Raw genomic sequence first — 19166 nt, forward strand, 5'->3', positions numbered from 1 at the left:
AATGGGCATCAAAGACATATTGAAACCAAAACGCAGCAAAATGTCAGATGAACACTTTCAGATGCTTGTGTTTCTTCGTGGAAATTCAAAATAAAACTTGTTTGTTTCGAGTAGTTTATACCGTGTGAATGTTTGACACTTACCAAACAAAATGAGTTTTCGGTAGTGTATGCGCTTACTCTGACGCCGCCAACTTTTTTTACAAGTTACGTTGACGCATACGGCGTATGATTTTTCGAACGTTTGCATTTACGCTAACGGCGTCAATATTTTTTGTATGCGCGTACATCACTGCTATTTTGTTTTCAGTAGTGTTTGTTCTGTAAGTTTGAGAGGTGTGTTGAGTCATTCCAATAAAACTATTTATTTCAACGTTTCTTTGATGTAAAGTGTCTCAACAACGCCTTGTGATACACAACTGCATGCACAAAAGCAATGTAAAATCTCTATTTTTTATTTGCAACTAGTTTCTTGTTGGACTAAGTGCATTTTTAAAGCGTCTCACGGCTGTCTTAGGTTAGGCAATAGGCAGCAGTGGGTTATAGTTTAGTGCGCATTTAAAACTTGAAAATAAACATCAAATTTTTTTTGCTGAAATGTTTTAAAGATGTGGGGAAAAGGTAAATCTTTATAAAAAATGTGTTTGGTACACAATGTTCGTCAATTATTTGAGGTAAGAAAAACCTATTTTGTCCCCCTGGTCCCTGAAATCCCCTATATATTTGAACTTGCCAAGGTTTTAGGTAATATTTGATTATGTGAGAATAACTCACTATCGTTCAGCACAGGGGTGTCCAAATTTTTTCTCAGGCGAACCAAATTTGATAATGCAGAAATGCTCGCGGGCCAACAGCCTCTTTCCGTAAAGAAAGATGCATATACTGTATTGTATACTGTAATTATATAGCAATGTTGTATTATTTAATGTCATTTTCATACATCAAAGCAATATGCAGGTTTAAGTATTTCATTGTACACATATCATAGCCTACTGTAAGTTAGGCTGTATAAGTTATCTGCTTTTCTATCAGAAATTAACACATCAAAAACTAAGTCTAGTTCGAGGTTAATGATAGACAAGCGTAAAATATCACATAAGAGAGTCGCTTAGCTCTCAAGCGGTTCTTGTTCAAGTTTATGACCGAGAACGTCTGCTCACACAAATATGTTGAACAGAACAAGCTTAACATTTTTTTTTGCATTTCTGGAAATTTCGTTTTGCTGCTGATGAAAAGACGCGAGAGAAAGATGTCGGTTTCGCAGAGAAGATCAATTAGCAACGGTTGTTGAATTTGCTAGCTAGAAATGAACGAATAATGTTAAAGTGCCTCTGACAGGAAAATAAATTTGCTAAATTTACCTAAGATACCAAAGAGATGACACTAACAAACTTCCCTGACCAGCAAATCGTAAAAAATATCAACAGGCTACTAAGTTACACGCTTGCAAACTTTCGTTCATTTTCGGCAAATCTGGCAATCAGTCAATTACGAAAATAAAAACGGCAACACCGCTGTGACGTCACCGTGGGTGGGAAGGATACACTCTTTCTCTGTGGTGAGTTGGTAAGGTATGGTACGACTGCTCCAAAACGTCAATGTGTGGGGCTCTATTGGTCTAAAGCATGTGCAAAATGAGAATTACCGAAATGAAAAAGTCAACTTATTATTACTATCAGGTTTAGATCAAATAGATTGAGTTTATTTTTATCAAACAGCATCTCAATTCAATTGAAATTGCAGTTTTTCTAAACTCTTGTAGGGCTACAATTTGGATAAATTTTTTGGTTGTCCTAATCTGGCTATAGCCATTTGCAGTGTAACAGCAGTATCTCACAGACAGTACCCTTAATTTATGGTTGAGGTAATGCCTGGAAATTGCTGTTTATGTGACAGAGTCACTGACAAAGACGTGTGCTATATTTTCATGCTTTCAAACAAAACAAGGTGCTGAGAAGAAAATAGTCAAAGTTTTCTTCAAGTCTTCGAAAGTGGGATGGACCATACAAAACTAGTCGTATATGTTCTCTTTACTTCAATGGAGATGATTTTGTTAACACCACAAACCCGATTTGGATCTTCTCAGCAATGAGTGGCGTGCTGGGAACTGTAGGTGGTGCGTTTGCCACAAGTGCGAGTCTATGTCCCAGCCCAATGAATGTGTATGTTGCCATTAAGTGCCACAGACGAAAGCACTTTTGAAGAAAGACCCATCTAGCTGTGTTACCAATTTGACCCATTTTGAGGCACACTTACATCCTGCAGTTCTGAGGACTTTTTTTATGAGGAGCAGGAAGAACTGGAGAAAAAGCAATAAACCGAAAGGAGAAAACGGAGACCTATCGAAAGAGTAAGGATGCTACATTAGGCTAAAAATACCCTAAACGCTAAAGAATGCACACTAAACAAAGTGATTTTATTTCCTTGCAGGCAGTATCGGTAATTAGTCGCTTACAGGTATGTATTGGAGTGGATACTACAAGGTGGTACTCTCGGAAGCAACAATCGGATTGTGCTGCCATCATGCATTGTTTGGCAAATCCGAAACAATTTTAAAGTCCAGATGGCTATTACACCGGTTTTCAATGGCCAACTGAAGGCACATTATGAGAGAGAGAGAGAACTTTTATTTATTTATGAATAGTGATGATGAAATAAATATGAATGATGATTCGTACGATTTCTTCATTTTTCACTTCAAGTATATTTTAGGTTTTGTAGGAACGTATCCAGTACAGTTTTATTAAACTGCAAAAAAGAATAAATATTCGAAAAAAGCAACCGCTTGTACCAACTCCGACCAAACTGTGATCCACCAATTACATCTAGAAAGCATTTGTTTTATTCGTCGCTAACGACGCCCACCCACGATGACGTAATACCACCAAAGTCGTCGCAGAGCAGTGAAATATGGAGTTTCGCCTGTGGTGGCGCTGTGGAGCTGTCATTTTGTATAAATTTCGCCCTTACCAGTCGAGCTTCGAGGTTAAGATTAAAAAGTTCGTTAAGCATAATTCTGCGCTAGAAAATGCTTAGAAAAGTTACTATACCTGGGTCCAACCTGTCAGGGGCACTTTAAGGGTGAGACTTACACGGGTTTTAGCAAAAAATTCATGCTCTAATAAGCTGAAAATATGGACCATGATATGACAATTCCAACAAGCCCAAGTTTATGTCTGGACCGTCATTTACCCCCTGACGATGACCACTTGTTGATTACAGATATTTTCATGCAGTGTTGCCATACAAAACAACATCACTTTTAAACCTTTTTTGTCTTACAAAATTAACTAATTCATTGATATGAAGATTATCACACGCCAACAAAAACAATAAAAAATTTTGTGTCTGCTATGTAAGATGTGATTTGGGGTATATTGAGGTTGAGGCTGCTGATTTCAAAAATCACATCAGATTTTACCCATCACATCAGGTTTTTGAGATTTTTGCATGATATGTTTTCTCATAATAGGGGAGACCGGGACTAGTTGTAACATTTTTTGAATTATTTGTTATATGTCTGTAAAAACAAGTCTGAGCGAATTTTTTTGAGATTAGTTGTATAGGTAGACTACTTACGCATATTATTCCACCTAAAGCCCTGTGATATGTATTAAGGATTTTGAGAAAATTGGCCTAGAAAAACTTCAATCGGGCGTTACAACTTGCTCCGGATCTGGGGCAAGTTGTAATACAGGCAGAGGCAAGTTGTAACAGAATATTTTTGCTGCTAATAAATAGCAAACACTTTACTGAACATTCACTTTTGCTCAAGAAAGGTTTATTCACTCTTCAAGGTCAGAAAATGTTCACCAGAAGGTACACACTGACGCAAAACTGCACACAATATAATAGGCATTTCAAAAATTCACATTTTTCCTTTACTCCTCACAAAGGTGACAATAATACTTTGGCAATCCCTCGGTACATTGAGAATGCGACCAACCATGGCACTTTTCACACCTGACCCAGTTTTCTCCCGGTCTACTGTTCGAATACGCTCGAAAGACATAGGCCTACAGGTGTTCAATGTTTTTTCTTACAATCAGTAAGCTATCTTAGGTAGGCTAGTTAAATTTACCTTTAACTTTCTTAACCAGTCTGAACAAAGTCACATGGCATATGTTGTAATCTTTGGCAATTTTTCAAATAGACTCATTTCCAGTGATGGCTTCCTCAGCAGCACGTTTTAATACAGCAGGTGGAATCTTCCCACGTTCACTTTTTCTTTTATAATTACGCATAATTGTAACAGTTACCAAGTAATCTAGCTCATTTAGGCTACTGCCAAGAACATAACACAGCTCTTGTTACAACTTGCCCCAATAGCAGTTAGCCATAAACTGTTCGATATTTCACCAATAAAATGTCACATATTTTTGGTCACCTTTAATTTTTTAAATACCTAAGTAAATGGTTATATCAAAAAAAAAAAGACCAGCCCTCTAGCTTACTTTTTCTTGTCGTAGTAACTACAAGTTTATTTTTCTAAAATTTTACGTTCAGTAGGCAAAAAATGCTTTTCGTTATAACTCAACTGTACGGAGAGATATTGAAACGAGGGTTTCTCTGTAACTTAGCTACAATACACTTGATAGAGGGCGCAATAGAGAAATACATTTTTCTGTTTAGTTGGGTAGAAAATGATAGTGTTACAACTTACCCCTGTTACTTTTAGCCTCGGTCTCCCTTATTGGCTTTTTGGCCGAATTTTCTCTAACTGTTACAGCTTTATAAAGACCTTATGAGCCAATAGTGTTTGAAAATTTGTCATAATCATGAAAACGATTTTATTTTGTAACATTTGGAGATGTATGATGACACCATGACCATTGGAGTGACCGACCTATCTTCAGAAGGTACACTAGTCAGAAGGCCCCCTAGCTAGATGGTCCACTGGTCAAAAACGTCACCTAGACCATCTGTCTATGGTAGACCATCCAACTTATGTACCTTCTGAGAACTGTCCTTACATTCACTTCGCCTGAATGTTTAGTAACCTACCACTCCACTTTTTTATATATAACATCGGTTTTATCTTTTTCGCTGAACGTGGAGATTTAAATGTGAAACTTGTCTATAACTCATTTTTATTTGAATTTTCATGTATTCAGATTTTTTCATATTAGCAAAGTGTTAATTCTGTTTGTGGTGTGAATAAGTAGCAGGATGGCACCTTCAAGGAGAAAGTGACAAAATGTGTTGCCTTGCAATAATTGGGAATAAAAGCCTAATGATTTTGCATTTTTGAAGTGTGTTTAGCAAGGCTTTGCAGTTTAACAAAGAAATGGTCGGTACACGTGTCAGCAGGCGTGGATTTATGGGGGGGGCCAGGGGCCCGGGCCCCCCCGAATTTTTGTGAAAAATTGTAGATATTGTATGTTTCCGCATCAAATGGTTTGATAAGCTTCTAAACAGCTGATATTAGTCCCTCGGCATCACAATTGATGAAAATGGTTCTTTTAATGTCTATTTTATAGCATATCGTATATGTCGTAGTATCATTGTTCATATCTGTTTAGCCTTTTCTTTCTTTTTAACTGATTTTCAAATTTTCTGGCCCCCCCCCCGAAAAAAACTCTTAGATTCGCGCCTGCGTGTCAGCCATCTTGTTTGGCACAAAGTGTGCAAGCTAGGAGGTTTAAAGCCTCTATAAGTATGCAAAATTGTCAAAATTGATCGGCTTCGGATATAATCTAGGTCTGGTCACAGATGAAATTTACCAAACTGGAACGCACTCTGCTGCTTCTTGTGTAAAGCAATGAGAATAAGAGGAGTAACCACTTAGTCATACAATAAATATGATACAAAGTCCAAGAAAGTAGAGCCGCTAAAGTAACCTTTGCAGAATGTCTATAAGGAAAGTTTGTAGTCACTAGTAGGCTACTACCCTAAACACGTTAAGAAGCTTTAAAATACATCTGTCGAAGTGCAATTCAGGCTGCTGCCCAAATACTTTCACACTGATTTCTTGATCTAGAGCTCAAAGTCAGACTGCATTTAGTTGCACCCTTAAACAAATAAAATCAATGCTTTGCCACGTGAGATGAATCAGACTAGCGGAGCAAATTTGTCCGGCCGATCAGGACTTCGATATCTTGCAATAATGCAATGCATACAAGGATATGACGGAAAAAATCATGAAGGTGACGGTAAACTGGTTTGCTGGACGATATCGGAAATATAAATATTATGAGTTTAAGTGCACAGGAATATCAGCGTGATATGATCAGGTGTGCACGCGCCGGATGTGCCAAGTGGATGTTGCGGACGAGATCCATCACTTTTTGTAAACATCTTTTTCAAATATCAAATTTTCTCAAAATTTTTTGATGAAAATTGTCAGAGTGAATTTCAAAATCTGAATAAAGAATCTTAAGATATTTTTTTTTAAACATAAATTTGTTTCAAGAGATGAACTGACATAAACTTTCAGACCTGACCTAAGTGGGTTTGAAAAAATAAAAATCTTTCATAGTGCAACTTTTCTTGCGTTGTTTCTGAGTGTTCACTGACAAGACGATGAGTGATGTTTTGGTTTAATTTATGAAGGTACGGTGCAGCATAAGACTTATTTTATTTCTAAACTACGCTTTATTAAGCAATGCACGAGTCATGCAACTTCTTTTTACATGAGCGTAACCAGGGGACTTGGAGAACAATCGCTTCCCCCCAAAAAATGGGTTTTTAATGCAATTACAACGTTTTAATAACATTGTATTACATGTTGAATGACGTTTCATAAGTGCTTAGTTTGTCCCGTTACAATATTCTTTCTAGCTAAGTCACTGTTTTTTCATCTACTTGCCCAAGTTCAAAATTTTCTTTCACATGGCACTAGTCATGTCATTCCATTCAAGCGCTGGTCTACAGTATGTTACTACCGCGCTATAAGAAATCACAGTATGCCTGCCTTGACGTCAATAAAATATGCAGCAATGTGCACCGTGGAGATTCGGCCAGGCCATTGAAACATATTATTCCAAACTTTAACCTTGGTGATTCACACGCCGGAGGTTTAAAGCCTCTATAAGTATGCAAAATTGTCAAAATTGGTCGGCCTCGGATATAATCTAGGTCTGGTCACAGATGAAATTTACCAAACTGGAACGCACTCTGCTGCTTCTTGCATAAAGCAATGAGAATAGGAGGAGTAACCACTTAGTCATACAGTTAATTTGATACAAAGTCCAAGAAAGTAGAGCCGCTAAAGCAACCTTTGCAAAATGTATATAAGGAAATTTTGTAGTCACTAGTACTACCCTAAACACGTTAAGAAGCTTTAAAATACATCTGTCGAAGTGCAATTCAGGCTGCTGCCCAAATACTTTCACACTGATTTCTTGATCTAGACTTCAGAGTCAGACTGCATTTAGTTGCACCCTTAAACAAATAAAATCAATGCTTTGCCACGTGAGATGAATCAGACTAGCGGAGCAAATTTGTCCGGCCGATCAGGACTTCGATATCTTGCAATAATGCAATACATACAAGGATATGACGGAAAAAATCATGAAAGTGACGGTAAACTGGTTTGCTGGACGATATCGGAAATATAAATATTATGAGTTTAAGTGCACAGGAATATCAGCGTGATATGATCAGGCGTGCACGCGCCGGATGTGCCAAGTGGATGTTGCGGACGAGATCCATCACTTTTTGTAAACATCTTTTTCAAATATCAAATTTTCTCAAAATTTTTTGATGAAAATTGTCGGAGTAAATTTAAAAATCTGAATAAAGAATCTTAAGATATTTTTTTTAAATACGAATTTGTTTCAAGAGATGAACTGACATGAACTTTCAGACCTGACCTAAGTGGGTTTGAAAAAATAAAAATCTTTTATAGTGCAACTTTTCTTGCGTTGTTTCTGAGTGTTCACTGACAAGACGATGAGTGATGTTTTGGTTTAATTTATGAAGGTACGGTGCAGCATAAGACTTATTTTATTTCTAAACTACGCTTTATTAAGCAATGCACAAATCATGCAACTTCTTTTTAATGGAGCGTAACCAGGGGACTTGGGGAACAATCGCCCCCCCCCAAAAATGGGTTTTTAATGCAATTACAACGTTTTAATAACATTGAATTACATGTTGAATGACTTTTTAAAAGTGCTTAGTCTGCCCCCCCCCCAACAGTTGCATTTGTCCTCTTGCAATGTTCTTTCTAGCTAAGTCACTGTTCTTTCATCTACTTGCTCAAGTTCAAAATTTTCTTTCACATGGCACTAGTCACGTCATTCCATTCAAGCGCTGGTCTATGTTGCTACCGCGCTATAAGAAATCAAAGTATGCCTGCCTTGACGTCAATAAAATAGGCAGTATAATGTACACCGTGGAGATTCGGCCAGGCCATTGGAACATATTATTTTAAACTTTAACTTTGGTGATTCACACGCCAGAGGTTTAAAGCCTCTATAAGTATGCAAAATTGTCCGGATTAAGCTCTTAAAAAACACTAAGAGGAAAATATTCCCACATTCATTCAATCGATCAGTAAAATATGCTTTACTCCAACGCAATGCAGTCAGACTTGACTTATGCCATTTCGTAGTAGCTCTAATCCTGGTAAGGTTGTAGTGTTTGAAGAGAGTGGCTACTGTTGATCTTGCCGGTTCTTTGAATGTCATATTCACTGCAGATACGAATTCGCTACTTGCTGCTGCATCATCTTTGTTAGACATTCGACTACAGAACAGCAGTAATCTGTATGAAATTCCATCTCGTTTTTGTGCTCCTGGCAAATTTATATAAACGTTTTATTAATAAACCAAATAGTGATAGTTAGATAGTGCTATTCAAAACATATTAAATGCCGTACTGTACTTTGCTAAACTAATGATTTTTTTAAACGAGTGGCAATGCCCAATGCCCCTCGCCACTGTGTAATGTGTATATTGATAAAATATTAACTGAAAGTTATTAACTTTACGTGAAATAAGCTTTTTCCTGATTCATCAAGGCAGCTTCGTTACTTTTTGCAACCATGATGTCGATTTCCTGTCGCAGAATTGAATCAAACCATTTACAACAACAACAAAAACGTTGAAGCTTTGAAATTGGGAAAATATAAACCTAAACAACTCCTCCGAGCGATATCGTGATCATCACATCCGTAAAATCGGGATGAAAATTCTATAAAAGCCCATGCAAAGATCACAATATTCACAATTCGTCAACACGAACTGAAACAACAAGAAGCAAAAGATGAAGTTCTTTCTGTCATGTGTCATTCTTGCTGGTGCCCTTGTGGCCACTGATGGTAAGAATTCTTTATTATTGCGATTTTCTAAAAAGCCTGGTTATCGTGATTGCTCAATATTCATTTTTGAAAGGTTTGTAGTTTTTTAAACAGCATTAACCAAAAATAACACCTTGTTCCCATAAACCTTTACTTCGATTTTTTAACTAAGTTTGTGCTAAAAACTATGATTCTTTTTGTTTCTATGGGATAAGAACGACGGACAAAAATACAGAACAAAGTTTTCAATTATAAAAAATTTTTTTTTAAATCTTTCGGAAAACCTTCATCAACTAAACAATTTTAATTCCATTTGCCAAAAATGTTTGCCAGAAAACTCAGCCTACCAAACAAGTTTACCAGTCTGTCAATGCCTCTTGTGCAACCAACAAGTCGTTTTTCGTTAAGGGAAATAATAACATATCTTATACAAATGCTATCCCAGTGTAGTGATTTCCTGCAAACGTTCGATAAGATTTATCAGGTCTAAATGTTAGATTTAAGTAAACTGAATTGATCATACAGAACATTAAGATTTAATATTTTATAGCTTTGATGTGCTGGACGTGTGAAAATGCTCCAAGCCTCGCAGCATGCCGATCACGTGGCCAGCTAAAGAGATGTAGATCGAATGAGGTGAGTGATTGCAGGAAGTGTCGGTGGAATCCTGAGCTTACACCCAGTGCAAAGCATCAACTTTATATTTATATAACCAACAGTTTACCTCAACAAAAATGTATTAAACATCTATTTTCGCTTTTCTGAAGTTTTTATTCACTGAAACATAAAACAACGATTAAACCAAATAAAATTATTTCCGAAACTAACCCAACCAACTCAAACAAACCCAACATAATTTTCCAATGCAATTGTTTACATAGAATTTGATGGCAATTGAAATAAAAAAGTTCCTGTATTGTGACAAGTGGAGTTGCGCTCCGCTTTTGGCTTATCACAAATATCACCACAAGCAAGATTTTTTTTATACCGCTAAGAGAAAATAATCTTTTTACAACAATGTTCTTAAGTACCATTGAAAGTCTCGAAAACATAAAAATTAGACAGAAACAACTGTCCACATAATCCTACCTACATAGATTTCCAATTGGGAGAGTTTTACTCTGAATGGGTCTTTATTCTAGCCTTATTTATGTTAATTTTCCAGCAATCCTGCCAAGACGAGTTTAGACGTGACAGTAATCAAGGGATTTTGATGTTCAAGAAATGCAAAGAACCACATGCATGTGAAAACAATTTTATTCAGGTGAAAAATAAATGTTGCATTTCTTAGTTATTTAGTATTTTATATTTACTTCAAGTGTTATTACATAACTTTCTATCAAAAGTACTTACGGTAACTTTAACGTAAATGTTGTGCTCACTAGTTGTTCTGTGAAACGAGCTCTTCGATTGTCCCCTTGAAACGGCAAAAAAGCTTAGAAAACATAACCAAAATTTTATGAATAGTACAAATGGTGCTTTTTGTTGTGTCCAAGCTTGTGTCCAGCAGTTGACGATTAGATTGAAGGAGAGTCAGTCAATCTCCGTATGTCAGACGTGAAGTGTCTTGCCATAAACAACCGACCAAGTCTTGCGTGTTCTCAAGCTTTTAAGTTCTAAAGTGTCGTTTATCAAATGTCGAATAGATTTTTAACCGCTCTGCCACGTATTCGATTACTTACCTGAAGAAATTAATAGAATAAAAAATAACGTTTGCTTCAATCTAGAATCCAAGGGCTGCCGCTACACCGAGTCAATGTAATCCTGGTGCACCCACTTCAGTCTGTAGATGTTGCTGCTTCAAAGATGGATGCAACTCCTTCACAACCGATTGCAGTAAGAAAGCTAACTTCAAATTATTTTGATACTGCAAAAATAAGTGTTCAAATCTTGAAATAATATAAAAAACATTATTTTATATTCTACAAAGTGGGTGCAAAACTTTAATAAAAAAATATTCTTTTTCTTAATTTAAGCGTTTTGTGCATCAAAGACTATTTGCATTTCAATGGTTTGTTTTAGCACTTGTTTCCAAAACGCATGTCTATACTTTAGTTCCACGGACAACTCGAGCCGAGCCCACTACTACGCCCCCACCAGAAAGTTGCCGAGCACCGAGAGGCCCAAAGAACGGGTATGTGAATTGTAAAGATGCTGAAGGTAGACTTGCTAACAACCGATTCTTAAGAGGAGCCGAATGCGTTTTTGGATGCAACACAGGTACGGTTTAATAAACCTTTGTCCTTATAGTCTAAATCAAAACAAAACTGTTTTAAACAAATGCGCTACCTCACAATGAACCCAGACAGCAAATCAGACATTTTTTACATTGAATGAACGTCAGCAGACTTTGATTCAATGCAAAAACGACTGATTTGCTGTCTGAAAACTTACACACTAAGAATAAAATTTAAGGTTAGCGATCGTAATAAAATATATATCCGGTCTTTTTGTTGTGTTTTTATGAAAATTAAACTTCTCTACTATTTTACGTTGTTGATAGTCTTGATTTATGCAAAAATAATAGCTAGAGTGTCTGTAACTTTGATTGACGTTGAGTGTAAAAATTTGTGTTTATTCTTTTGATTACCAGGTTTTGCACTAAAAGGCAGCAGAAGAACTGTTTGTAGAAGAACTGCAACCGGCGAGAGGAGGTTGAGTTTCCTTCCGAAAGCACCAAGATGCGAGAGTAAGTTTGACAATAATGCTTCCATAGACAATAGCTTGATAATAGGGTGGGCAGTTTTACAATAGCGGATTGAATGATTTCTAATAAAAAAAATTGTAATAAACAAATGATAGGTATAGGTCTGACCTTAATCAGACGAAACTACTAGCAAAACTCGATATCTTTGTTGTTGCTGAACATAAAACTTTTCATCGAAGAATCTGTAGGACAAGCAAGATCATGATATTCCCATATTGATTTGGCTACATATGAGCAGTTAGATAAAAATTTATTCAATCCAGACATATTTTTAAAGCTCTTACACAAAATTTTTTTCAAAAAATCAGCATTCTGTTACTTTTACTTCTTTTTTTTTAGAGTGCACCGTGATTGAAGAAACTAAATATCTCAAAGTTAACTGCGACAAAGAGAACAGCGTTGGGTCCATTTGCAAGTTCAGATGCACTGGAGATAAAGTTCTCTTTCCTCCTCGACGCACGCAAACTCGTTGTAAAAGAACTGCTATCTGGAGCAAAAAACCTCCTTGCTGTTTAGGTAAACAACTTACAGCCGCATGTAAATTTAAAACGCATTCAACGCACATTTTGCTTCTAAAATTGTGCTGCTATTCGTGTTTCTTCGCAGCAGCGCTCACAGAAGAAATGTGTTTAATAAGTTTTCATCACTCAATAACTCTGTGTTGTTATTGTTGATTGATTGGATTAAATCTGTGTTGTAACTCTGTGTTGATTGGATTAAATCTTCGAAAACATGAAAGTGGCTTAGTGACTACTTTGATCCTTTCAAAGCAGTTACCGATTATATTATTTTTTCAGATTATTATTATTATTTTGAAAGCTTTAGTTAACAAAATTTCAGCTTATTCATTTTATTTTTTTCAAAGAACCATGCCCGACAGTGGATCTGGGTCTCATACTTGACTCTTCATCAACAGTTCTATTTCATAACTGGCAAATTATGAAAGAGTTTGCCACACAAGTCATTGAGTAAGTATTTCAATCGAAACAATGTTTTTAAATGTCGTAATGTAGCTTAATATGTTATTTCATGCTATCTAGGGAGTTTTTCCACTGTTATCTTCAAAAATTGAATCTGAGATAAAGCCTAGTCACAAATTGTTAGGTTTTATAGGTACTGATGTAAATAACCAACTAACCCTTTTTTACATTCTTAGCTCGAATATTTTAATGCTATCAAAACCAATAAATATGCAAGACTTTTTTAATTTATTTTAGCACGCTCTTGCAGTAATAGTGATAGGCTGCATATAGCCTACTTTCCGGTCTCATTACTTTGCCTTGTAGCCTATTTGGTACAATACTGCAGTTACAACACATTACTCCATTTCTAGAACGTTAGCTTATATTGTGTGTAGGTTGTTTTAACTCTTCAATGCCCAGATTAATAAAATATTTGAACATATCTAGTTAATGCTCTTAGGTGCTTTGCAATGGATTGAAAAAATCAAAATATATTTTTTAATTTTATAATTTCAAACTGGTGACGTCACACTGGCCTGTTGCCATATGGCAGCATTAGGAAGATATGGGTACTTTTGATAATTGGTTTAGCAGGTTGACATCTTGTTTATAATTTTGCCTAATTAAAACGATATCTTCAAAATATGTCTATAGCTTAAACAGATTGCAAGTGCTCTACTGCATTATAATGTAATTCATCGACTGTGGATGCGTTTGTCATTATGAAAACCTCGAAAACAGTGAAAAATAAACTGATTTTTTTTATCTTGCAAACCATTTTTTCATTACTGCTCTGAGCTCCAAAAGTGAAAACAAAAAAGAAAAACATTTTAATGTAATATTTTAAACTCAAAGCCAACTGGTAACGTACAAATTTAAGCAACTTAACAGCAGTGCTTTGCAATACGTCCAAAACAAAACACTTTTTGATGAAAATAGTCAAATTTGCTACCAACCAATTGGTGTGGTACGGTATGAAACATTTGAGGCAAAGTTCAACATCACATTTACAGCGCTCAGTGTGTACAATAGACGGCACTTGGCACAGTAGCCTAACGTTTTCTGTAAATCGGTCTGACTAGATGTCCTAATTCCAACTAGTCATCCGTTATTAAACCCAGGGCGCTACTGTGATTTTCTTTAGGGTTACTTTGAAGGAAAGCCATATTTTGTGACTTAAGACATTGCAAGCTTCTGTCTAAAATCAGTTTGTGGTGTAGATGTTTTTTTTGAAAATTTGCCAAGCCATGTGCACAGCTGCATCCAAAAGCCAAGTAAATATACTCCACCCCCATTTCTTCCCCTGATGCCAATTCTATATAGGTTTATGTTTTGACTCATCCTATCCGTCCCACCCATTCGAACGTTGTAGTGCTAAATCCCTCGAGAAATTGCCTAAGCCACATCGACATTTTGATGCTCATAATTGCTCCACCTTTCGATTGACCCTTGTGAATTTTGTCCATTGCAGTGTTGATGCAACTGTTACAAAAGCTATGTCTTTCCACCTTGTATTTTTGCACTTATACCAAACTAATGAATCAGTTTTGTCATTTCCGTGGAACGATTTTCCTTGATAAGGTTCAAAACTCACCATTGTTTCGTCATGAGAAGTATCTTTTTCCGGTAAAAAAATTTTCATGATTTTTTTGCATTGTGATATGATGGGTCTTAATTTTGAATATTTATCCTCTCTATCCAGGGTAAAGGTTGGTGTGAAGTGCAAACCTTTCATGATTAGGTCAAATCTGTTTCGCCACATGCTTTTGGAAATGGCTTCATTACGTAGGTCGTTGGCTACACCTTTACCAGTCGACCAATAGCCTACATACGCTTGTTAGGAACTTCTGAGTACCTGGGAATAATCAAAATCCCCAAGAAACCTCTAATCTCTTTTTTGGTAACTTTTACATCAAGTCAAGTTTTAGATTAACAATACTCGGTACTTTGCTTCAGCATTTGTTTAAACAAATCCTTCAAAGGAGAAGCTCCTCCACTTGTTCACGGTGCACTTTTTTTCACGAGTTTATTTTTTTTGCCCTGTTTGGTAAATGACCTTCAGTTTCATAATTAATTAATTTTTTTCTCGTAATTAAGCAGTAGCACGCAATTGATTTCCACACAAGCGATCGGGAGTACAATCATTTTCGTCCGCCGAATCCTCATCAGAAATCTCTCGCGTCAGGAGGTTCAATGTAAAATTTTCAAGAACCATTTTATTTTGTGATATCAGGTCTAATACGTAATGTATGTAGAACATGCCGAGTATAAAAAGTAAATAGGTTCGGGTATAGCAAAAAACAGATTTTAATATAAGTTCTGTAGTGTAGGCTACTGATGTTGCCATGTGGCAACACATTCAAAAAAGTTTCGGCATTTGAAAGAATTCACACAATATTCCGCATATAAGTTTAGAAAGTTAATTTTAAAGTATGTATCAACCTTCTTTTAGAAAGAAAAAAATTAAATCGATAAAAACTAAAGTATACTTAATGGTGGGCTACTTACCATACTTTTGCATGGTCTCTAATATCTAGATTGAAAACAATAAAAACTACTAATACTGTACTATAATAAATGCTCAATGCGAAGTAAAAAAGCAAAGCAGAGCGAATTAAATTAAATATAGTTATTACTATCTGAATAGAATTCTATTTGAATAAAGACCTTTCTGATGATCCGTTAAAGGTGAAACAGGCTGTTAAGGATTCAAACAGTAATACCTATATTTGATTTAGATTATTAAAATGTATCTCAAACCGTTTTTGCGTAAAATATCAAAAATACGATGCCATATAGCAACATGAAAAATGAAAGGATTAAATAACATCTCTGATAGTTTCAAGTTGATGACCACCAGTGTTTTAACCAAGTAACAAATCCGGAACTCTTCGCCAAAGATTTTTTTTCTTATGACTTTCATCAATTGGAACTATTTTAGCTTATTCGATGTTGGACCAGACAAAGCAAGAGTAGGAGTTTTCAGATTCAATGCAAACGTCGATACCAAAACCGCCATTCCATTGAACAAACACGTTGATAAAGAAGCCCTGTTGGAAGATGTGAGAAAGATTCCTTACAATGGCACAGGTAAAAAGTAGGCTAAATTTTAAAATAGAGTAGCGTATACAGTATCACACTAAATCAGAAAATCAATTTATTTATAGAGCTTTTGCCACGCAAGTGTGGCTTCTTCAGTTTAGTGTTACTCAAATAGAATAAGTTAAGTCATTTCAAAATGATATTGTTTGGTTCAAGTTTTCATTAACAACACGTTTTGAATAATTCTGTGCACGCTTTAATGATACTTTTTCTAATGAAAAGCCAAGGTAATTAAATTTGTCGTAGGCTAAAGTCGTATTATTTGCTTATTAAGTTGCAAGACTTTTCTGAATGTATATATGACCGAAAAGTATCCAAATTGATATACTGTAAGTATGAATAATAATATGATAAATGGTATTAATACTACAGTACAAAAGAGTGTCTCAATGCCAAGCGCAATACTAAGCAGAGAGCGTAAGCTTACATTATGTTTTTGTGTCGGTATAGTTTTTGTTATGAAACAGTCTTTTTCATGTTCTTTCAGGCACAGAAACTGGAAAAGCACTCAAATATGCACACGACATTTTTTTTCAAGAACAAAACGGTGATAGGCCAGGCTCTCCTAATGTTTTGATAGTTGTCACTGATGGTCGGGGCAGCGATGATGAAGTCATCGACAAATATGCAAATCTTTTGCAAAACGATGGTGTAATTGTAAGTTATCTTTTATTTACATAGAGCCTAAAATATATCGAAGTTTTTTTTATTACAAAACGCTTAATGGAATAATTTTCAGTGAGATCTTTCCTCAAGTTGTGGGCCTAGGCTATAGCTTTATAAAAGCTACGGTACTGCAATCAAAACTGCAACATACAGGCCATTTTATTTGGTATAACAACAGTGCAGTATTGTTCAAAATATTCCGCTTGTAATTTATGTTTATTAAACATACAAGATTAATTGGAATAAATATTTTTCCAAGAATCTATTTCGTCTTCCCAATCCTTTGTCTACCACTGTGTGTCAGGGCTGGCGCAAGACTGTTTTGTACCTGAAGCACGGTTCAATTTCTGCGCCCCAATTTTACTGTATGAACAGAATAGTAACAGTTATGAATTTTTGCGATTTCTGTAACTCAAATTGTGATGGTGAAAATTCATACAGTGCCGGTACACTAAAACAGCTTAGTCTACGTTAAAAGTTTTATACTTACTAATTTCGCCATGTTGATCTCTAAAGCATAACCAGGCTTTATGTAGCCTATACCTTATCGTAGCCACTAGCGCTGACATTGATGGTCTAGTGAGTACTTTTGGCCCAGGGCCCGGGATCAGTTTAGGTAGGCTACCCACAGCTGGTTGCTCTGTGGTTGTCTAAAAAGGGAAAGCAATTAGCCTATCACAGTTTCAAAGACCTTTTGCATATCTGCGTTGCGAGTAGCTATGTGGATGAAATAGGAAAAACTAGCCAATAGGTTGTAACGTAAGCTGCAAAAACTTTAACAATCATTTTAAGATGCAATTTATAATCTCGATATACATTTTCGCTTTTACAGACCTACGCTGTTTCTGTTGTTACCGAAGGCGCCACTGACGAACTTAAAGCCGCAATCCAAACACAACTCGAGACAATCGCTGAAGTTGTCATCCCGGTTGAACGCGGTTTCAAAGCCCTAGATGAATCGATTGCTGCCACCATTGGAAGCCAGGTCTGCTCCGAGCGTGCTTGCCCAGTCAGAAAAGAGGCTGTTCCGTTACTGTTATGATTTAGCACGAACACCGTAAAGAAGTCTATTTTGTCATGATTCGCATATTATCCATATCCTAAATCATGTTATAAATATCCAGTGGTTTATAGCCTAGATATACTGTATAACGTTTTTGACTATAAAATTTGCTTATATAGCCTACCCTACTCTTCAAATTCGTCGTCGGACCACTCGGCGTGCGACAACTCAGCAATTACATTTCAGCCACTGCCCTGTCAGCAAACGAGATTTATGTGCTCACGTCGAACTTGATGGTCATCTCTTGCTGAACTGATTTTGCTGACTAGTGACATGTCAAGTTTCGGCTTGCTCAGTTGTTACTTTCTCAGTTTTATCATTTGCCAACTTTAGCCACTTGCTCAAATGTTGCTAGTTCAGTTTTCACTTGTTCAGTTGTCGCTTGCTCAGTTCACAACTGCTGACTTGTAGAAAACTTTTTCAAATTAGTTTATTCTTTATCATTTAGATCAATCAACTTATGACTTTTTGCTTTATCAAAGAAGTTAAAACTCAATCAGATTTGTTATCGTAGCACTGACGTTGTTGGCATTCCACAAGCTTTATCATAAAAAAATGTATTCAGACTTGCATTGCAAATAAAAGAATCCAACAAAAGTTAGTAGATTGTCGCGCATTTGCAGCAGACGCAACAGTTAGACAATTTGTTGATTCGAGCCCTCGTCGCCTCAACAGCGTAGTCAAAGTGTCGACTTTATGTAGGATACGAAGAAACGGCACAATCAAGTAGGTTACCGGTAACAAGTTTTATTCGATATCTGGATGTGTGCAGTAACCATGGGCTCCATTATAGGGGGGCCGCGGGGTGATTACCCCCACACTAATTGGAGTGGGGGGTAACTAATGCAAAATTACCCCTCCCCCACTAATGCAAAGATAAAAAAATTATTTTTAATATTTTTCTACTTTTGTGTTTTATTTTTGTTTTTTATTTTGTTGCAAAACTTTTTAGTTTTTTGCTTGGAAATTCCGACTGCAAAACAATCCAAATATGCCATAGAGACCTGCATAATGCTATGGGAATTGTTCAGGAGCTAAGTAGTTTGCAAAATCGGTCTGGCAAGTTCAAAATCGCCCTGCAGGAAGAATCCCACCATAGCTTGCACACTTTGTGCCAAACAAGATGGCTGACACGTGTACCGGCCATTTCTTCAGTGTTGTTAAACTACAAAGCCTTGCTAAACACACTTCAAAATTTCAAAAATGCGAAATCATTATAGGCGAGTAAGAAGTGACATTGGACCTGGACATTTTTGATAACAACCATTTTTTGGTTGCAGGAAGCTTGTCTGGTAGTCAGACCGACGATTCCAAAATTCGGCAAAAATCGGACTTGGGGAACTGCCCCAAAACCGCATTTTAAATTTTCATAGCGCGCCATCTAGCGGTTGTAAATATTTGCTCTAAGTAAAACGCAACTTAG

The 19166-nt window shown here is 36.3% G+C and overlaps 1 protein-coding gene across 1 annotated transcript; it reads left to right on the forward strand.

Moving 5' to 3' along the window:
• The first annotated feature begins 9123 nt into the window (after positions 1 to 9123).
• On the forward strand, positions 9124 to 18344 carry LOC145772195 (uncharacterized). The gene is made up of 11 exons (XM_082584043.1): positions 9124 to 9264; positions 9794 to 9879; positions 10409 to 10507; positions 10971 to 11079; positions 11299 to 11463; positions 11837 to 11932; positions 12290 to 12466; positions 12816 to 12918; positions 15854 to 16002; positions 16502 to 16671; positions 17513 to 18344. The coding sequence occupies exons 1-11, from the start codon at positions 9210 to 9212 to the stop codon at positions 17720 to 17722; spliced, it is 1419 nt and encodes a 472-aa protein (XP_082440169.1). The 5' UTR covers positions 9124 to 9209; the 3' UTR covers positions 17723 to 18344.
• Positions 18345 to 19166: the final 822 nt, after the last annotated feature.

This window comes from Aplidium turbinatum, chromosome 6, assembly GCF_918807975.1.
Source record: "Aplidium turbinatum chromosome 6, kaAplTurb1.1, whole genome shotgun sequence".
Taxonomy (NCBI): domain Eukaryota; kingdom Metazoa; phylum Chordata; class Ascidiacea; order Aplousobranchia; family Polyclinidae; genus Aplidium; species Aplidium turbinatum.